This window comes from Adiantum capillus-veneris, chromosome 23 (assembly GCF_014529385.1).
Source record: "Adiantum capillus-veneris isolate H3 chromosome 23, ASM1452938v2, whole genome shotgun sequence".
Lineage (NCBI taxonomy): Eukaryota > Viridiplantae > Streptophyta > Polypodiopsida > Polypodiales > Pteridaceae > Adiantum > Adiantum capillus-veneris.
The window spans coordinates 136,705,744-136,728,606 of NC_140953.1; the positions used below are offsets into that span (position 1 = coordinate 136,705,744).

General features: G+C 40.3%; 1 protein-coding gene and 1 pseudogene across 7 annotated transcripts in view; one reads left to right on the forward strand and one right to left on the reverse strand.

The window, feature by feature from the left end:
- Positions 1 to 22,863, forward strand: part of LOC147428662 (uncharacterized) — a 55,561-nt gene that overhangs the window by 16,930 nt on the left and 15,768 nt on the right. For 2 of the 7 annotated variants that reach the window (XM_086497205.1, XM_086497198.1), the window contains exons 2-5: positions 7,625 to 7,733; positions 7,837 to 7,917; positions 8,006 to 8,110; positions 8,191 to 9,250. The exons of 2 other annotated variants lie outside the window; for them this stretch is intronic. In XM_086497205.1, the coding sequence (XP_086353331.1) occupies positions 7,671 to 7,733; positions 7,837 to 7,917; positions 8,006 to 8,110; positions 8,191 to 8,421 (480 nt within the window). In that variant the 5' untranslated portion in view covers positions 7,625 to 7,670 and the 3' untranslated portion in view covers positions 8,422 to 9,250. Of the gene's footprint in view, positions 1 to 2,541; positions 2,679 to 7,624; positions 7,734 to 7,836; positions 7,918 to 8,005; positions 8,111 to 8,190; positions 9,251 to 22,863 lie in introns of those variants that run through there. 3 more of the 7 variants (XM_086497201.1, XM_086497199.1, XM_086497203.1) reach the window with 3 other exon arrangements.
- Positions 2,335 to 2,975, reverse strand: LOC147428663 (uncharacterized; annotated as a pseudogene).

Consider the following 22,863-nt stretch of genomic DNA (forward strand, 5'->3'; position numbering starts at 1 on the left):
TTTAGTAAGCACCATAGAGCCTCCGCTTCTGGTGTGAGAAACAACTTCCCACCCATTTGCATCGTTAGTCAGGCGAGTCCGAGACTCCCATCCTTCCATACCAGCCAATTGGCCGCCCTGTACCATGCTGTTGCTGGTGAGCATTAGGTTCCAATACACATCGCACCTGGCCCGCTGTGTGCTATCATGCATCAGCTGCACACTATCGTGCATCAGACGATCCTCACACATTTCCACTCTCATTAGACCTCCTTCAACCTTATTGCAGGCCTGTATGGTGGGCTCATTAGCAAGGCAAGAGGCCAGCCCCCCCAAAAGAAGAAGGGTGCCCACCTATATGGGTGGCTAATCCTACAAACCAAGGACCTCTAGGACCACAAACAGACCCCACCTCATGGACTATCTCAAAGAATCACTCCCAAGCTCCGACACAGCAAAGAGATGCATTCTCCCCTTAACATTTCAACCCACTCTTCGAGCATATAAGTGAGGGTCATTGCAAAAGTGACACATACAATGTTATATAGGGCTAGAAATAGAAAATTCCAAGAATTAACATTGCATGCGAAGCTCTCCCAAAGAGCCACATCATGTCAAAAACTTCAACACACATCATTTCAAATGAAGAAAAGTAAGGTATTGAAATTAGAGTCTAAGCCCCTAGCTCGGCACTTCCTCATGGATGTGCATGTGAGAAAAATATTTTCTCACCCTATCTCTGATGTGCAACATTGTTTGTATGAAGATTCTCCAAAGCAAAACACATGCTTTGATATGTAGTACTATCCACGGAGGAGGTACGGATCAAAGTTGCCAAACTGGGAGGAGAGCCTGGTAGGTTGTGCTTATCAGCTGACACAGCCAAGATTTTGTACTTCCTTCTTCTCTTTGAAATAGCCCTGTTTTTATCTAAGATTGTTGTGGAGGGCACAAAAGCCATCTTGTTGCTCTCATGAAAACAGAGCCTGCTTCTTCCATGTAAACTGCCAATAGGTACTACTCCATGATGAGACCCAAAATGGCAGAGTTTAGTCCCGTTATAATCTTTCTGAAAATGCTCTTTGTTGATATACTTATGTGATAGAGATGCGTGATGCCGACAACTTCCTGGAACGTGGGCACGAGCGAGAGAAGCCATGTTTTTATTAATATGGTGAGTGCCTTGCACCTGTGCGATTCTGCCAACTATGGAGGTATCCTTTCCGCAGCTGCAATTGTGTTTTGTATGAGCGAGAACTACATTGCGGTGAAGAGGTTGATGTTAAATGTGGTTATTGCCACTAGCGTGGCGATGCAGCCGTGACTGCTGGTGCGTATGTGATGAGAATAGGATGCATGAGGCTATAGTGGACGTCACTGCAGGGGCCATCTTCCTAGATGGCACCGATGCTTCCTAGCTTGGATGGCCAAGCTTCACGATAAGGGAGGGTGGTGAATTCATTGTTTGTTTTGTATCTTGTCCATTGGCTTATGCCCTAGAATGGACTACACAATGATCCACTACCGTGCTTGATTAAACTTTATTTAGTGCAAATTAGGCATTAAGCATTATGATTTCCCATAATCCTTCTCCCCAGTATCTTTGATGATCAACACATAATGGAGACTAAATCATATGCTATGGACTTGCCGACAACGTCAACGATGATAAGGACGACAACGAGACGGGCTGGAATCTGAGAAGCGCTATGGTTGAAATCTGTGAATCTTTTATCTACTAAATTCTGACTCTATGTCGATGATGATGACGATGACAATGATGCAACGACAACGCGCTGAAAATGCAGATGCTAAAATCTGCGTTTTTTGGGTTGAAACTGCAAACGCTCGTGGATCTGACCATGTGGCGAGGAACTGCTGCGGAAAGGTGAGATCCGCAAGGTTCGGTGATTCTACGGTGGAGTCTGATTGCTGAAAACTGAAAACGCTGGTCTAGATCTGGGTTTCGTCGCGATAGATGTGCAAAATGCTGGATGGTTATGCTGATGCAAAAACGCTAGGGCTGATTTGCTATCTTGCTATGAAATCTGCTAACGCTAGGGCTGATTTGTCTTTTGCTACTACTGCTGAGGCTGATCTGCAATGTAAAAATGCTAAGGCTGATCTGTCATGCAAAAATGCTAGGCTTTTCAGATGGGCTTCACTGTCGATGGCAGCATCCTCGTATCTTGGGCAACGGCGTGTTTTGGTTACCTTGTACATATCTACAAAAAGAAAAACAAGTCTGAAGGGAATCGAACCCTGACACTATCCATATGAGGCTATCACCACGAGACTCCCCACCACCCACCCTTATTAGTAAGATTTGACTTAACAAACTGAATTACTGTGAGATTAAATCTTACCCAATATAGGCTGATTTGTGAGTTGACACGCACGGCTAATAGTCCTCATCGTCATCTCTGAGATTAACCGTCAACAAAATCTCATCTTCATTATCTTTGTTTACTTCTTCAAACTCATCTGCTGTTAAATCTATGTTGACGTTCATTTCCTCCATGTGCTCGACATCCACTATTTCTTCCTCTTCGGTGTCTGTAGTGTCAGAGTACGGATGGTTATCGTTATCATCATCTACAATGTCATCATGATCGGCAAGGGAAACTCGTCTCTAACATGGATGTGTCTAGATTCGCGGATGTTACCAATTCATCCTGATTTGCTTCCTCAGGGTCAACGCTATCAAACAACTGACGACCTCTAGGTTGGACATGCACAACTTGCCACCATGGATGAGAATGTGGGTTCTTGTAAAAGAACGTTTGCTCAACATGAGTTGGCAGAATGTAAGGCTCTCTTGTTGCACACATTAACTTCGAGGAGTCGACGGACCAAAATTTGGACGGTTCTCTTCTCATTGTGGCACTATTGCCTTTATACTCGGCACGAAACCAATCCACCTTTAGAATCATCTGTGAAAATGCACGAATCAAAACTTTAGAATTATATATAACTTCAAGAAATCTACATGTCATTGTTGTATGAAGAGGGATTTCATTCACCTATTTGCAGATCCGATACGATATTTCATAAATGTCAACTATGGTTCCCCCATAACCAAGTTCACTATCAACAAGATTTATGTCTCTTGAACTTGCATGTGATAATTTGCTTGAAAGAGGCAACAACGAAAGAATCTTGAGTTAGACGTACGTCGTCAATAGCTTTTATTCGAAGATATGTTGGCCATAAGTTCACATGTTTGTATACATTCGAGCCTAAATCAATATATAAATGATATAAGAAAAAAAAGAATATTGCTTGTTTAGTTTAAAGTTTTCAAAACTCAAAAGTTACCTTTCTTTCACATCCGATCATAAACTCTCTATGTTCCCTTGAGATTATCTTATGATCTCTATCCTCCCGTTGCATACGGGTGTATAACCAATCCATGAAAGAAGGTACGTCTTCGATGTTATTTATGTTGGTTTGACATCTAGATCTCCTTTTTTTTAACATCTGCCAACTTGTTGGTTCACAAGTTTCTCCTTGTACTCCTCAATAAATTGTTGCATGCATTCGCTATTGTAGATAATGAAAGTAGAAATATCTAAATTATCTTGGATCTTAAGTTGAAAAGAGACTCCCTTACCAGACAATACCTCGTCTGACATGGTAGAAGAAGACTCATTATCCATACGCATGGAGCTTCAAAATTGGTTTGCTCAAGATATTCACAAACGTAATACATGCATTCTTCAAGCATCCATCCTTCCGCCATAGAACCCTCTGGTCTTGCTTTTTGATGTACACAACCTTTCAGTACTCCCATAAATCTCTCGGCCCAAAACATCCATCGAGTAGAAACAACACAAGCAAGCTCTATCTCGTCCACTAGATGGATTAGCAAATGAACTTGGATATCAAAAAAGGAGGTTGAAATTTCCTTCTCCATTAAACAAAGAAGCTCTATACATTCACGCTTCTTTTGTGGAATTAACCCTTTGTCACTTTCATTAGATGTAATCCATTTATCAATAAAAGAAAGAAGATATTAAAGTTATATTTGAATTAAGAACTTATCAACTAGAATTTTATACTAAAATTTAATAAGCGATAAATACCTTGCAAGCAATCCAAAGCGATATATTATGTCTTGGAGTCCTTGGGTAGTACATCCATCAATAACAAGGGGTAGAACATAATGTATACATGGTTATGCAATCAACAAAACATACAAGAAAATAAATACTTACGAAGATTGATAAAACTTTACCTTCACAAAATTGTGCCAATCATGTGTTTTAAACCAAACAAGCTCTTGTCATTTAAAGTGAACATGTTTCAACAAGATGCTCCATATCCTATAGGCGTACAAATCAAATGAATCCTCTTGTTGATAGTCTGCACCTCTTCTGCGTTGTGTACCCATGGGATAGGCTCATAGGTTGTGTCACGTCCAGTTTCATCAAAAAGTGGCCATAGATTAGGCTTTGAGTTTTGATCCTTTAAGTCATTTCTTGATGTCATTGTGTTTTTCAAGCCAACAAGGTGTTGCCATAACGAATGACCAACGTTCTTAAATATATGCATAGGATCAAGAAGATGACATATCTTCAAATCCTTCCAATATTCCAAAGTCTTAAATATATGTATAGGATCAAGAAGATGACATATTGTCAAATCCTTCCAATATTCCAAAGTGTACCATATCGAAGGACTTTGAGCCAAAGAACGTTTTCCTCTAGCTCGCACCTTCACAGCATCATCATCATCACCGCTTATGATCTCCGACTCCGGATCGATAGCGGGTCCAACAGTCCACTTTAGATACGAGTCCTTTGGTGTGTTTGGTATTGGACATTTCCCTTCTTCTACCTTTCCGTTAAAATGTATGGCTTGCCTTCTATTTTGTAGATGATGCTCTTCAGGTAAGAATTGCCTGTGTCAAAGATATATATTTTTGTTGAGGTTTTTGCTATAAGTTGATCTCAACCAATCACCACACACAGGACAAGCTTTATAATCCTTGGTACACATTCCTGCATGAAAAACATAACAAAGATTATTAGCGCAATAAATGTACAAAAAACATATGAGAAAATGTATACATCTAAACCATTTACCTGAGCAAAAACCATACCCTGGAAAGTCATGGATAGTCCATGTTAAAATCTCACGAACAATGAATTGTCTTTCACCAATGCTTCTTGACATATCCATGACATCAATCCCTCTCCACAAATCTTGAAGATAGTCAATGAAAGGAGCCAAATATACATTCAGGTCTTTAAGTTGTTGCTTTCCTGGGATTAAGAGTGAGAGCATTAAATGCTCTTTCTTAATACTAAGATATGGGGGTAGATTATAGTTAATAACTACCACCGGCCATGTAGACCATTTACTTGATTTTATATATAGAAAATGGATTCACTCCATCTAATGCTACACCGATCTTTAAATTGCGTGATTCTTTTGCGAAATCTAGCCGTAGTGAATCAATATGCTCAAATGTAGGACTATCTTGTGGAATTCCCATTACTCCATCTTTGCTCTTATGCTCCGCTCCCCATGTCATAAGCTTAGCTAATCGAGACTTCGAAACATATGTTTTATGTGCGGAGCCAAGGAAAAATGTCTTAATACCTTTCTAGGGACCTTACCTTTCTCATCTTTATAACGAGGCGTTTGACATTTTGGGCACGTCACACTGTCCTGGTACTGATGTCTATATAAAATACAATTGTTGGGACATGAAGAATAGTCAAGTCCAAGACTACTTATCATCTTTTTCACCTCATCGTGTGATGCAGGAAGGGAATTGCTTGTTGGCAAGAACTTTTGAGAGAGTAGCCTGCAAGTTGATTAAAAATATGATCAATAACAAACACCAATGTTTAGAGTGTAACAAATAAATATGTTAGATGTATACATACTTCAATAGTGTTGAAATGGGATACATTACTTCATCCAAAATAGTTTTTGAAGATTAAGAATAAGTAAGCTTGCACTTAGTAGTGTCAGTTGTTAGGAATATCGCTCGCACTATCATTTTGATGCCAATCCTCAATAAAATCAGCCATGCCATCGTCATTATCAAAGATATCATCACGTCCATTAAAGTCCTTAGAATATTGTTCCTTTAGTCTTGCATACATATTAGGATCACTCCTGCGTAGGATCCTCATGCACTCTATTGACATTTGAGATACGTCATGTGAATGTTGATTTGTGACGTTATCAATGTCATAAACTAGAATCTACATATTTGAATGTAAAGAAGATTGTATCAATAGAATTCTTCTATATAAAAGGAGAGAGAGATGTGCATGGAATTCAATAACATTTGGAGATAGCAAAAAATAATATCAAAATAAATTAGCGACAGTACGGAACGTAATGCAAATTAAAGTGTAGAATTAGGGTACAAGAGTTCAAAATAACATTAGGAATTGTATACAATGAGCTCTCAATCCTCATATGTTAAGGGTGCTCATGGAGGTCTACGCCGTCCATAATTGACTAGCAATTCATCACCAACACGTAATGATTTAATAGCATGGACAACTATATATCTTGGTACATCCCTACTCATATGTCTTGGTTCATGACTATTCTCACACTCCACAAATGTGCAATTGGTTCTTGCACTTCTCCCTCGACTACTATTGATTAAACCTGCTATATTTCCTTGAGAGTAAGGTCTTCCATCAACATAGAGTCTTTGGCCTTCTGCATGTGTAATCCATCTAGCAAAAAGAGAGGCTGCATTGAGACATAATCCATAAGCAGTCATGCTTTGGATGTAGCGAGTGAGTTGATGCCATGGACCCCATCTATATATAGGTCCACAAAAAGACATAAGGGTGACCTCTGAATGAGTGGGCACATGCAAATCCTGTGCAATAAAGATGCCTCATCCCCCTCCACTGATGGTGGACGGAGAAATCATGTAGCGACTGCCCCAAAAGCCAAAAACCACTCCATCTAAAGGAAGTGTTTCTCCCTGCCAACCTCTGTATCGTCTACGATCCTAGCTCTGTACTAGATCCTGTAAATGAGTAGGCAACGGATGATCTCCACCCATCTCAGCCTCCAATGGAGGAGGTAGAGGATGTCGAGAAACCTCGAGCTGCAATGAACAAATGACTTGTCCTGCCGTGTGCGAGAGACATGTGCACCACTGGTAGTAAAGTCATCCTCTTCATCAAGTGAATATACCTACATATATAATCTAGTTACATTATATATATCAACCTTGATTTTTAAAACTCCAATATCAAACAAAGGGAGATAAAAAATATACCATAGGTCGATGTCGCTCCTCAGGTGGTGGTGCTCGCTCAAAAGTACCATAAGTCATCTGATGTGAAAAGCACTCCCGTCGTGGCCTACGATACGTGCCACAACAACAAGCACACCAGCACATAAGAGGATAATCATAGTAGAAATCATCGTAAACGGGTTCATGTGCAGTATCGAAACTCTGTGCACCCCGGCTACCACTAGTAGGAGGTGGTGGTGTACCCTCTGATTGATCCGAATCTGGAGTTTCAATTACCATAAAAACATGAGACATTTATCAAATGACCAAAATAAAAAATTCAATAAAGTTAACAAAACATTAAAGTTTAATAGCTATATGGTATATTCTGACGCTTATTGTAATTTTAAAAATAAACAGGCACTATTGTTTGGTGTTGTCAAACAAGAGAAAGGCAACCATTTGCATGGAGACATGGCAATTCTTCCGCAAGGAGATGCGCCTATGCATTAATTTTCCCCAACAAAAGGTGTGTGCCTTTGATAATATATATTAGAATTAATATGAAATTTTCTAGATTGATTCTAACTTTTCTCTAATCTATGTTATTTTGTTTATTCAAATTTGCATAGGAGGCAACACGAAAGAGAGTAGCTTTACGTCACACATCTAGACTAGGGAGGATGGGACGGGATGGATTTGTGGCCACATTTGTGAGTACAGACCACTCACATTTTAACTTTTAAAGGTAGTATTATTGAATGCAAAAATTAATAAGTCTTTGGTTGTGTCTCAATGTAGACGAAAGACTATGGTCGTGCACCGACAACACATGAGATAGAGTACGCCACATACTGCGGCTATCGTGCTTTGTGTCAGACACTTACTGACACTCCAGATCCACTTGTACGTATCCTTGTTTTCCTTTGTAGTTTTTTTCATGGTAACTATAATATATTCTTTTTTTATTTCACTAACTAATACAGGAGCAGCATGGCGAGGCTGATATGACAGAGGTGGCTCGACAAGAGGCCGAGGGGCGATGTCCAGAGGCTGAGAGGAGCGGCGGCCCAATCAGTGGCCATGATGGTGACGATCGCGGAGATGGCGACATTCGTAGTCCCACGGTTCGGACCAGTGGTGGTGGCACTAGCGATCATGAGACCGATGATAGTGATTCTTCCAGTAGTGATGGATCACATAGTGATCCTGTATAGAGATTTCTTTTGCATATTTGGGATTGTTATATATGTATTTTTCAGTGTGCATTACTACATCGTATGTGATGATGAGATTTGTTTTGTATATGTGAGGATTGATCACCACACATTTGTTACCATATACATGTGGTAGTGATGTGTGTGAACACACTAGGACCGCCGGGGCATTTTTTCCCTCTTTAGGAGGTTTTTTCCCCCGTGCATTGTATATACGCCCATCACTCTAGGGCTATCTATCTTTCCATTGCACACTAAGTAACACACTCTCTATTGTGTGCCTTGAGCTTCCTTCGTCTTCTCCAAGCTGTGTGTGTTTCTCTGCAACCCTAATTCCAACAATTGGTATCAGAGCAGGTCACGTCCTCCCGGGCTTAGTCGCCAGCTGCTCCAGCACACGCCTGCTCACTTTCTCCGATTTCAGTGAGCTTTGGCAAGCGTTCGCAGGTCGACAAATATTTTGGGAGAGCTCGAAGAGCTTGGTCTGCTCAGAATTTTGATTTGGGCTCATTTCGGCCTCCGTTTCCACTACGGGCAGTACTGCACATGTTATTTCGTCATTTTGTGCAAATTTCCTGTCAGTGCCGTTTTCTGCATAACAGGTGCCTTATAGTCTTCTACGATTTGTGCTATATAGCACAAGTTGTTCCCGCTCCATTTCTCCTATTTTCGGGCAGTTTTCACATCAGGTGCAGCATTTACCATGGCTGACAACAACAACACAGATGTGTTCAAGATGTTTGCTGCTGAGGACAGGTTGGATGGGGACAACTACCCTATGTGGGCTTATATGATGCAACACGTTCTTGTGTCAAAAGGTGTCTGGAACATTGTGCAGGGCATTGATGTACGTCCTGGTTCTGAAGATGTAGGCGATATTGAGGATGTTGCAGGTCTTGCTGCAAGGATTGCAGCTGTTAGAGTTGTTTTGCCTACAGCAGAACAAGCTCGTTGGGATGTTAAGGATGCGCAGGCTCATGCATTGATTGCGTTGTCTGTGAAGCGCACCATTATTCCTCACATCCGTTCAGCAAAATCTGCAAAACAGGCTTGGGATATTCTAGCAGGTCTTTATGCAAGCCGCAATGAGGCTAAAATTGCTTTGCTGCGTAAAGAGCTAGAGTCGAAGATTATGCATGAGGAAGATGATATGGACACTTTCCTTGCTAGTGTCAAGGATATCAATGAGCAACTCATTTCTGCAGGTGAAGTCATTTCTGACAGTTCCCTTGTGCAGACTGTTCTTGATGCCTTACCAGATTCCTACCAGACTTTTGCTAGTACTTGGAGACTGATGACCCAAGGAAATCCTGAAGTTGTCAAGTTTGATGCATTATGCACATTGCTGTTGCAAGAGTCACTTTCTAGAAAAAACAGGACTAGGCAGCGTGCAGTTGAACAGGCTTTTATTGCTTCTCAAAGAAAGGGTGGTGACAGTAATGCAGCCACTTCTTATGGTTCTGCTGCGAGTGGCAAAAATTCTGTTCCTAATGCTTCTGCTGGCAGCACTTCGTCTGGCAATTCTGGTGATAAGGGCAAAAAGAAGATGCGTTGCCATTATTGTAAAGCCAATGATCACTTGATCAAGTCGTGTCCTAAGTTGAAGGCCAAAGAGGCTAAGAAGAAAGAGGGTGGTTCCACTGCAAATGCTGGTTCCACTACAAATGCAGCCATTGTTGAGTCTTCTGTGAATAGAGATTGTGATGCTGATGTTGATGCAGAATGGGCTTTTAGCGCAGAGTGCACTTACAATCCTGCTGTCCATGATGCATGCTTGTCAGTTGCTGCAGATTCACATGTGTGGTATTTCGACAGTGGTGCTACAAAGCACATTACCTCACATCGTGAATTGTTTACCTCTCTCGAGTCTGTCCCTCATGGGAATTCAGTCACTTGTGCCAACAACGCCTCTTATCCAGTTCAGGGAGTTGGAAAGATTGTGCTCACTGCTGCTAATGGCAGTTCCTTCACACTTGTTGATGCACTTTATGTACCTGGGATCAAGAAGAATCTATTGTCTGTATCCGCACTTGCTAGACTTGGACTTGTAGTCAAATTTGTGGATGACAGATGTACAGTTCATGATCTCAGTTTTGGTGATGAAATTGTTGCATCTGGGCTTTTGTGCCGTGGGCTGTATAAGCTCACTTTGTATGACAAGTGTGGACAAAATTTTGCAAATGCTATTGCAGATTCAAGGGCTATTTCAGATGCAAAACTTTGGCATGCACGTTTTGGTCATCTGAATTTTGCCAGTTTGCTGCGTTTGCAGAAATCTGATATGGTTGCTTCTTTGCCGCCTCTTGAAGCACCTATCAAACATGTTTGTGAAGGCTGTATTCTGGGTAAAATGCAGCGTTCTAAGTTTCCAAAGGATGGTTCAGTTAGGTCCACATGCAGGTTGCAGCTTGTGCATAGTGATGTTTGTGGGCCCATGCAAACTCCGTCCTTGGGCAATTACCTGTACTTCGTGACTTTCATTGATGATTACTCCAGGCATGCATGGGTATTTCCGCTTAAAGCAAAGTCCGAAGTTTTTATGTGCTTCAAACAATTTTTGGCTATGGCTGAAAATGTCTCAAAATGTACTATGGGCACCCTCTGTTCCGATCGAGGGGGGGAGTATATGTCTCATGAATTTAATGCATTTCTGGCTAGTCGTGGGATAAAACACCAATGTACAGTGCCTTATACACCTCAGCAAAATGGTGTTGCTGAGAGGAAAAACAGGTCACTAACGGAAATGGCACGATGTATGGTCAAAAGTCAAGCTTTGCCGCATTCTTTTTGGCTTGAGGCCATCATGTGTGCCACTTATGTACTTAACAGGTGTCCTACGAAAGCTTTGCAGTCTATTACTCCATATGAAGCATGGCATGATAGAAAACCTTCTATTGAGCACATGCGTGTTTTTGGCTGTTTGGCATATGCTTTGGTGCCACAAGTGCAGCGCAGAAAATTGGATGATAAGGCTGTCAAATGTATTTTTGTTGGTTATAGTGCTAAAAGCAAAGGTTACAGGTTGTATCATCCGCAAACAAAACGTATTTTGGTTTCACGGGATGTAGTGTTTGTGGAAGATTCTGTTCAACCCTTGCTGTCATGTACTAGAGACAGTAATGTAAGCTCACAGGACATTTATGACACTTTGTTGCCTCTTTTCAGTGGTGGAAATACGAATGTAAGTTCCAATGAGGCAAATGTACAGCCTATGGGGGTTTCTGAAAATGTTTTAGAATAGCCTATTACTGATGCAGATGTACATGATGTACTTGATGAGGAAAGGGCTGAAAATGAGCAGGCTAGAGGTATGCCAAAATGGCTGGTGCACACTTTGCGTGACAGTAAATTGGATGCACCTTTATCTAGTCATACTCGTTCAGGCTCTCGCCATGCATCTTATGCATCAGATTGTTATGCTTTGGCTGTGTCTAGTTTACATGATGTTGAGGAGCCTCTGTCTTTTGATGAAGCACAGAATTCAGAAAATTGGATTGCTGCCATGAAATCAGAATATGATGCACTTATAGAGAATGACACATGGACTTTATGTGATTTTCCTCCTGGCAAAAAGGCCATTGGTACGAAGTGGGTTTACAAGTTGAAACGCAAGCCGGATGGTGAGATCGATCGCCATAAGGCTCGACTTGTTGCAAAGGGTTATGCACAACAAAAAGGCATAGATTATGAAGAGACTTTTGCTCCCACTTGTCGTATGACTACTGTGCGTTTTCTATGTGCATTGGCAGCTCATTTTGGTTGGGATGTACATCAATCAGACATTGTTACTGCTTTCTTGAATGGTGACATATTTGAGGAAGTTTATGTAACGCAGCCTCGCGGTTTTGTCATAAAAGGACAAGAGGACAAAGTGTGCAAATGTAAGAAGGCTTTGTATGGGTTGAAGCAATCTCCTCGTGCTTGGTATGAGAAAGCTAACACTCATTTGGTTAAACGAGGCTTTCGTAACAGTCCAACAGAAAGCACATTGTATGTAAAGCGTGAGGATGATATATTTCTCATTGTGGTTCTTTATGTTGATGATTTGCTGATCACTAGACCAAATGAGAGACATATTGCTGAATTTAAGGCTGATTTGAATGCTACTTTCAAGATGAAAGATTTGGGGCTGTTGCATCATTACTTGGGTATACAGTTTAAGCAGTGTGATGGTGGTATTGCCTTGTGTCAGAAAAGTTACATAGAGACATTGCTATGTAAGTTTGGACTTGAGGATTGCAAACCTATTGCCACTCCCATGGAAACAGGTTTGAAGTTGAGTCTACATGATGCTGGCGATCCTGCTGATGTCACTCTTTACCAAATTGCTGTTGGCTGCCTCATTTATGTATGCAACACGAGGCCAGATATTCAGTTTGCAGTCTCGCATGTCAGCAGATTTATGCATAGCCCAGGGTCTAAGCATTGGCAGGCTGTCAAGAGGATTTTCCGCTACCTTAGTGGCACTTTACATCTTGGCTTGTTTTATCCCAAGGGGGGATCATTGCCGCCAGACTTACATGCTTTTTCGGACTCAGATTGGGCTGGTTGTTTTGACACGCGAGTGTCCACAAGTGGTTTTTGTTTCATGCTTGGAAATTCATGTATATCATGGTTGAGCAAGAAGCAACCTACTGTGGCCACTTCGAGTTGTGAGGCTGAGTACAGGGCAGTCTTCACAGCTACGGTTGAGTGTGTATGGCTCAGACGCCTTATGGCTGACTTGGGTGTTGGACAGGACACTGCCAACACTATCTACACTGACAGTCAGAGCGCATTGGCAGTTGCGAGGAACCCAGTTTTTCATGCTCGTACAAAGCACATTGAGGTGCATTACCACTATGTCAGGGAGAGGCTCTTAGCAGGAGAGATCAGCTTGGCTTATGTGCCAACACAGGACAACCTTGCAGATCTTTTCACAAAGGCATTTCTCGTGAGAAGCTTGAAGCTTTCCGCAAAGCTTTGGGCTTACTCCCCTTTGTGGACTGATCCTGTCCTCAGGGCATGGCACTTCCCTTTACTCATGTGCCAGCTCTCGTTCACCGCATCACTCCAGGGGGGATTTGTTACCATATACATGTGGTAGTGATGTGTGTGAACACACTAGGACCGCCGGGGCATTTTTTCCCTCTTTAGGAGGTTTTTTCCCCCGTGCATTGTATATACGCCCATCACTCTAGGGCTATCTATCTTTCCATTGCACACTAAGTAACACACTCTCTATTGTGTGCCTTGAGCTTCCTTCGTCTTCTCCAAGCTGTGTGTGTTTCTCTGCAACCCTAATTCCAACAACATTTTGGACACATGTACATAAACTTACTGATGATATATACTGACATGTGTTTGTTGCATCACTGAATTTGTCTATTGTCAAACAACTAATTATTTGTCGATAAGATAATTAGCCTAAGTAACCATCTCAGTGTTATTTATTTCTCTTTCTATATATATTTTTTAAAAAGATGGATTGAAATCGTGGTCATTGTGCTACCAAATGATGATGTGGCATGTGAAACCTAGTCCTAAGTTTTCTGTTAGTTGCTCTACTTCTCAAAACTAAGGCATTTTGATATTATCACACTCTTGTGCAAGTCTTTAAGAATAGAAAAGAAATGTCGCAAGGGACGCTAGTCATCCTGTTCAGTTGTTGTTGTTCTGGTTTTGGGTCACCGCCTGTGGCTTTTCGCCCGATCCATTTACACATTGTTAAAAATCCTTCTAATGTTTTTTTGAAGATGAATATTTGAACTATGATGTTTCAAAGTACCAAGCATCATACGCTCCAAGTTTCAAGTTACGTACCATGTACCATGCACCAACTACAAGTATCAAGTTTCAATATGGAACCTGATACCAAACCCTAAATCAACTGCCAAATCTAACACTAACAAGTTTTCTTGGTTTCTATGTCAGGCTCTAGTATTAACAAGATTTTGATTTCCATATTTTTTGTAAAGGTAGCAGATTTTACGCTAAGTGTCAGATTCTACATACCTTGTATCAAATCAAGTACCAAGTACCAAGTTGCAAGTACTGAGTACCAAATCAAGTACCAAGTACCAAGTACCTTATACCAAATCTAACACTAAAGAGGTTTTATTGTTTTCATGTTAATTTATTATATGTCAGGATCCGGGTCTCTAGCTCCTAGGGTTCTTACATTGGTATCAGAGCGGGTTGGAGGGAGCAGCCATGGAGGCGGGGAAGAGGCAGGGCCTTCTCTCTCTCTCTCTCTCTCTCTCTCTCTCTCTCTCTCTCTCTCTCTCTCTCTCTCTCTCTCTCTCTCTCTCTCTCTCTCTCTCTCTCTCTCTCTCGCGATTGGAGCTTTCGACACCACCATGGCCGCAGGAATCGGCTCTGTGTAGATACGGCTTGTCGAGAAGCACAGGGTGGGAAGGGCCACTTGCGGGAGGGGGAGATGAAGATCGACCTGCACCAAATCGGGTAGGCCTGGCATCAAAAGGGTGCGCCCTGGAAAGGGAAGCAATTTTCATCACAGGACGGAACCCTGTAGGGGTGTGGTTGGGACGGCGCGACCGTTTTTTGTCTCCTGCGCAGCCTGCGTTTTTCCGCCATGGCTGTGAGGTGAGAAGGAGTTCACATGTCTTTTTTTTAATTTTGGACCCCCTAGGGTGCCCAAGGGGCCCATCCCACCAGGGCAAAGCTTTGCGACATCTCGGTTTCAAGCAAGGCCTTCGCCTACCCCATGAAGACGGTTGCACACCTTCCATAGCAATGCAGCTCGGCGTTCGACAGTTTTCTACAGATTTTTTTTTTCAGAGACTACATCATGCATTCGACAGCTAGCATCGTTTTGCAAGGCCAATGTGGTTTTTGGCCTCGAATGAAGGTGACATGCGTGGGCTAGCTTGCATGCAGCAAGAAACAGATTGCAAAGTTTTGAAAAATCGGCTTCCTACAAAACGGTTTGGGATTGGAGGGTCGAGCAGAGCAATGATTGATCACAAGACTATTCAAAGATGGTGCACGTTCTCAGGACTGCATGCACGAACGAGGCAAAACATAATGCTAGTCGCCGAGATCAGAACAAAGTCACGGTGAGTATCTCACAAGGTAAGCAATAGTTTTTCTTCGAACTCCCACAAGATTTATGCAAGGCATGGAAATTGTCGTCGAGAACCATCGACATGCAAAAGGGTGATCAAAGACAATTTGGTGATGACAAAGCTATCTTCTTTGACATGGACCGCTCTCACCATGCGGATTTTGGCCAGGCTAAGCCAACATACATGCCAGATGTTGACAACAAAGGATTTACGCCTACAACACGAATTTGTGTACTCAAGCAAGGCTCGAGCTTTTGCAGGGCACATCCATACGAATATGGAAATCTTTACATGCAGGGTCATCCAACAGGCAAGTGCAACAACGAGACTGATGTACCTTGATACCACATAGGCCATGTGGCTAGTAAGGTAAGTCGGCGTAAGTCAGTAATGAGGTATGCATTTGTTTTTGATGTTGGTTGGCAAATTTGTTCGAACATGATGAGTGATTCTTGTCCCAGCAAGGCTGTGGTACAGGTTATCAATCTCCATTCACTTGCATGATTGTGCTAGCATGAATGATCATCATTTGCACATGCAATTGAATTATGCCTATGATGTGCATATTGCATTGTTACTTGTTACTTTGAAATTTCTGTAACATTTTGGGCAAGCAAGACTTGCATTGCCTTCTTGCAAGGCTCGCATGCAATCGAGGGGAGTGCACTTAAGGCACTCCAAGCACAAGCACGGCTTGTGATAGTTGTTTTAAGCATTCCAATTTTGTTGACAGCAAACCAATGCTTAACCTGCCAACATGACTCAAGCAGGGCTTGAGTACTTGTAGCCCTGATTTGCTGCATGGATCAATAAAAGTCCAATTTTGATGCCAAGGCGGTCGACACACCCTGTGGCTTGACTTCATGAAGGGTGCATAGAGCTCGGCATGGCCGACTCCTTGTCACTATTTCTACAAGCCGACATAGGATGCTTGCCACACAATCCTGGTTAATTTCACTTGAAATTGCTCGACAAGGTCGATTATTTTTGTCATGCTATTGACAGTCACATCAGTTGCCTATTAGCACTAACCGATTTAGGTGAAGCAAGGCTTCTATTTATGCATCTTGCATAGTGACTCACCACGCTTGGCATATGCTATGAGCATATTTCATTTCATACACGACGGATGTATATGATACAAGAGGGCATATATCTATATGCGACAAGTTTCTCTCACACGGCAGATTTGGCTATGAGCCATCTTTACGCGAGCTTTTCCTTTGGAATCTCATGCCAGCTGGTTGCAGCAACAACTACCAGGTTAGCCAAGTTTAAGTTTTTCTTGTTTTTTCTATGTTTACACTTTACTTGGCAATTAATGTCTTTGTACAAAGCAAAGTGCTTTGGAAATTTTACATAAAGCAAGGCTTCTCCCTTGTGCCAAGGTACTGCCCAATGACTTGGCATCAAAGGCAGTGGCACACAAGTTTGAAGAATTGGCAAAATAGGGAATATCAGCTCACAGAATCCCGACCAGTTTAGATTGTGCAAGGCAGTTATGATTTTGGCTCTCACGTTTGAGACCATCACTTTTTGCCAAGGGCTTCAAATTCTGTATGCACGGCATGCTAGCTAGGTGGATTCACTTCTACTGCCTCATGAAACACGTTTTCGCTATAAGACCAGATACTTTGTCAAGGACAAGATAAGTTCTGGATTGTTTACCATGAGTTTTGGGTTGTCACAACCACATATACGGATAAGCTGCACGTTCGGCATAAGATGCACAAGAGCATGGAAATCAACTATACACGTCATAGTCGTTCAAGGAAAGTTCCTCAGCTCAGCATGCTCTTCTTTTCTCTCTTTATTATTTCTCTAGAAGAATAATGAAAACTTTTAAGAATATTTTGCTACATGTTTTGCTCGTGAGTCAGCCTGAGCCAAGGTGCTCTAACTCTCAGCTAGTAAGTGGCTAAGACGCCACTCAAATTTTTCTTTATCGGTTCCTCGATTGAATACTAATTTGTTATTGGCATAAGGGCTATAAGCCACACAGGCTAAGAGCCATTGTCAAACCTACGGTAAGATCCCAATGCTTAAATTTCTTGGGTGATTGTTCTTCAGCTTGAACATATCTACTCAGTGAAGTCCCCATCGATGTTAATGGCTTCAAGCAAGAGTCTCGCCATTCCAGATCTTTTGGGTGTTCTGTAAGCACAACATGTTTTGGTGCAACACTCGAATCGATTTTCTCACATCAGCTGATCTCTACCACAAAGTATAGATGCAGCAAGCAGTTGAGACAACATGGCTGTCCATAAGAGCTAGGCATCTCACTTGTGTGGATCTCTTGCTCTCTCTATAGCACTACGAGTGTCTAGGGAAACACAGTTTTGGGGTAAGACCTAGCGGGTGATTGTTAAATCACTCTATCGACATGGAGGATCTCAGTTTGATCTATTTTCGTTACTCTTTCAAGGAAAGAAGTCCGCAATCTACCACGTGGTAGTGGACAAATTTAACTTTTTTGGTTGATTCCAATCATTATGTATACGGTTGACTATGTTGATACCCGTTACCTGCTAGTTGAGCAGTTTCTACACAGGGTCTTACCAAGGGGTTTGACTATGTAGATTCTAACCAACGGGTTTGGATTGCGAAGGCAATACCCAAGGGTTCCAGTGCAATATTGTTTGGTCTTTCAAGTCGTATAAATATGCTTGAATGTTTTAGAGCCATGTCAAGGGCATCCAATATACATTATGATGTTACGAATCCACGTGTAGGGTTCAATTTGGCACATGTTGTCACATGGGATACAACATGGTCTAGGAACTCAAGGAGTTCGGTTTAGCCAGTGTGGAGTCATGAATGAGGGTCCCTCTCACTCTTATCGCAGAGTGTTTGCAGTTACCTCCACACACAAGTACATCTCGTACTTGATGGATGTCACTTTTCTTGATATCCTTGCTCGAGACATATTCCACATGTGGAAAATATGAGTCTCTGGGACTGACACTAGCGCCAAATTTCTACCAATGTGTCGCGACGAAGTCCCTAGGTGCTGGTCGTATCCATTGGTTCGACCCTTTTGAGCACACAGTATCAGGAGCAATTTCAGTGGCCAAAAATTGTCGGGTACTAAGTACATACTTGTTATGATTACAAGTGTTGTGAAACCACCTTAACGGAGGGTTGTTTCTACATATAGCTAAGTATGCTCTGTTCATGAGAATGTCTCATGGTTGGTACCTAGGTGTGACCAGGTTGTCACATTCTATTATGGTCCAAAGTCTCGTCATGGAATTGCGGTTCGGATATGTTGTGTTAAATGCATGCAGACTAGGTGTTATGGGCCCTAGTGTTTAACACACGTTTTTTCGGAGTGGCATGTAAATTCATGGACTTTATTCTTTCTACACCCTTTTGCACTGCCAATGCAATCTCTCTGGCAGATTTCGTATAAGTTTACACCTTGCCATACAAGGTGATGGATGAGTATGGGTGTTTGGTGATTGGCTGCTTCAAACTCCAATCTGCTTTTAACCTAGTTGGTTGTCTCCATTCCATATCGAGTATGGGGCTAGATACTCAATGATTGAGTCATAGTTTGTCGTCAGTCGTGGGCGACTTTCTGTAAGGGTTGGGGGAAAGCACCTCACTCTTACTACTGCTATTCATCCCGCGTAGGATGGGTAGTTTACAAGCATTCTATTTAGTACTAAAGGATATGCAAAGTGCATACGTTAAATCATGCTAAAGGATATGCTAAGTCACTCAGACTAGGTGTTATGGGCCCTAGTGTTTAACACACGTTTTTTCGGAGTGGCATGTAAATTCATGGACTTTATTCTTTCTACACCCTTTTGCACTGCCAATGCAATCTCTCTGGCAGATTTCGTATAAGTTTACACCCTGCCATACAAGGTGATGGCTGAGTATGGGTGTTTGGTGATTGGCTGCTTCAAACTCCAATCTGCTTTCAACCTAGTTGGTTGTCTCCATTCCATATCGAGTATGGGGCTGGATACTCAATGATTGAGTCATAGTTTGTCGTCAGTCGTGGGCGACTTTCTGTAAGGGTTGGGGGAAAGCACCTCACTCTTACTACTGCTATTCATCCCGCGTAGGATGGGCAGTTTACAAGCATTCTATTTAGTACTAAAGGATATGCAAAGTGCATACGTTAGCAAGAAGTGGAACAACTGGATCGGTTATCTTTTTAGTTTGGAGTTTGCTTCATATGATGCAAGGCATGTTACGGCTAGTTTTAGTCTCTGCCTGTTATTCTCAAGTTATCAACCTTAATCATCAGTTTTGATGCGGTTGGCTAATGGCAAGAAACCATAGCAAGTCAAGGACTTGGTTGCTGCTGATGAGTATGTCAACATAGTACTTTCATGGAAAGATGAGCTGAGGTTATATTGCACATTCAAGTACCTCTAGAAAGTCTGAAACCTGGGTATGCATTTAGACACCTCTTCGTTATGATAACTCGTTTAACATACTCAAGAGAGTTTTAAATGGAGTCTTCACATTATGTTGGTTATGGGTCGGTTAACCAAGACGGTTGTACAGGGACAACAATGTGGAAAATCAAGATTTTATTCTTGATTTCATTGAACCTCCCAATGAACCGGGTTCCGATTCAACAAACCGTTGGATCCATGAGGGATGCCACAGTGGAAAACATTAGTGTTCTTATGAAGCTACCACCACTTGTGTTTTTTAGGACGAAAACTCTTCCAAAGGGGGGAGTAATGTCAGGATCCGGGTCTCTAGCTCCTAGGGTTCTTACATTATAGTACCACAAAGTTACACCGACCAATTAGTACCATGGACCATGTACCAATTTCAAGTACGGAGTTTCATTATGGAACCTTGTAAGGTTTCCAGTTTCTGAAACCTTAAAGGTTGTATAAAGCTTAATCAAACTGATATGATTATTGAAAAATCAATGTAGAATTGTCCGACCATGGCAAATATTGGTATTTTTGGAATCTTAAGCACAGCAAACCCCAGGCTAGAATTTTTCAGAATTGAATTGCAATAAAAATTGACATAGTTATGACCCCTGGAAGTTTACAGTGTGAATTGAGTAAAATAGGTAAAATTGAAGGGTTGAAGTAATCATTTAAGCATAGACTTTATTAAAGGCCTCCTAGATATTTACAAGATATTTACCAATTAAGCAAAAATAGGTCAAAATATAGCAAAATTTATATTTTAAAAGTTGGCAGGTAATGGGAGGGTCATCACTGACCTGTCAGGGACTCATTTAGCAGCAGGGGGCATTTTTTGACCTATAGGGGACTGCTTGAACTGCAAGCAACTGCCTTTTTCAGCCGGTGAGAGCTTATGAGTGCTAGAAAACTATAAATAGGACCCCTAGCTTCACATTTTACACAGACTGGGAGCCTTGATACTCTCTCTCTCATCTAGAGAGAACACTACGCATAAATCATTAGAGATTAATCTCTAATTGATTAAGCTAAACGGTAATTAGCCTAATCCTTCTTAATTAGCAAGATTAGATTAAGCTATTTTGTTAATAAATCAAAGATTAGGCATATGTATACTCATAAAACCTCTTTTAATAAATTAATCTCTGTTGATTATTGTAATTAAGCTTAGTAATATTAAGCTAATTAATTATCATATCATATTAGGATTGAAATTAGCCAAAATAACCATGAATTAATGGTAAATATATTAATTAAGTTTATATTAAGTTGAGGTAATTTTCAGAGATGCATTAGATATTCATTAAGCTAGGAAAATTATCCCATAATTTTTGGAGTAATTTTCCTAATTAATTAGGCAGAATTACTCTATTTTTTGAGCAAATTAAATAGGTAAAATTAGTAAATTGATTTCAAATGATGTGATATATTTATCAATGATTAATTAGGTGTTAAAGAACCCTTGATAATTAGGAGAAGCTCAGATAATTAACTAGCTAATTACTTTAGCAGAAATACTCTATTTTTTGAGCAATCTAAATAGAGAAAATTAGTAAATTGATTTCAAATGCTGTGATATATTTATTAGTGATTAATTAGGTGTTAAAGAACCCGTGATAAATAGGAGAAGCTCAGATAATTAATCTAGCTAATTACTTTAGCAAAAATACTCTATTTTTTGAGAAATTTAAATAGGGGAAATTAGTAAATTGATATCAAATGCTGTGATATATTTATTAGTGGTTAATTAAGTGTTAAGAAATCTTTGAAAATTAGGAGAAGCTCAGATAATTAATTTAGCTAATTACTTTAGTAATAATACTCTATTTTTAGAGAAATTTAAATAAGGAAAATTCGTAAATTGATTTTAAATGCTGTGATATATTTATCAGTGGTTAAGTAGGTAATAAAAAACCCGTGATAATTAGGAGAAGCTTAGAAAATTAATCTAGCTAATTACTTTAGCAAAAATACTCTATTTTTAGAGAAAATTACATAGGAAAAATTAGTAAACTGATTTCAAATAATGTGAGATATTTATTTGTGGTTAATTAGGTGTTTAAGAATCCATTATAATTAGGAGAAATAAAGATAATTAATTTAGCTAATTTTTTTTAGCAAAAATACTGTATTTTTTGGACAATTTAAATAAGAAAAATTAGCAAATAGGTTCAAATTGAATTGAATTATTTATTAGAGATTAAGTATATGCTAGAAAACTCGTGATAATTATGCTAATCTCAGATAATTAGTTTAACTAATTATCTTACTGAAATTACGATATTTTTAGGGGTAAGTTAAAGGGGAAACTTAGTAAATCATGTTGTATAATTACATGCTATTTATCAGAGCTGTATTATAGGGTAAAGAGGCTATAATAATTATACCAAGGTTAGAAAAGTAGTATATATATTTATCTAAGTCAAATTATACTATTTCTAGCTAAACAATTAAAGGGGAAGATTAGTAAATCATCTGTTATAAATACATGCTATTTATCACAGCTGTAATATAGGGTAAATAGGCCGTGATAATTATGTCAAGGTTAGAAAAGTAGTATAGATATTTATCTAAGTCAAATTATACTAATTTTAGTTAAAAACTAAAGAGGAAAATTAGTAAATCATATGCTATAATTACGTGCTATTTATTAGAGCTATATTATAGGGTAAAGAGGCCATGAGAATTATTCCAAGGTTAGAAAATTAGTATAGATATTTATCTAAGTCAAATTATATTTATTCTAGCTAAAAATTAAAGAGGAAAATTAGTTAATCATGTGCTATAATTACATGCTATTTATTAGAGTTGTATTATAGGGTAAAGAGGCCGTGATAATTATTCCAAGGTTAGAAAAGTAGTATAGATATTTATCTAAGTCAAATTATACTATTTCTAGCTAAAAACTAAAGGGAAAAATTAGTAAATCATGCTATATGATTACATGCTATTTATCAAAACTAGAT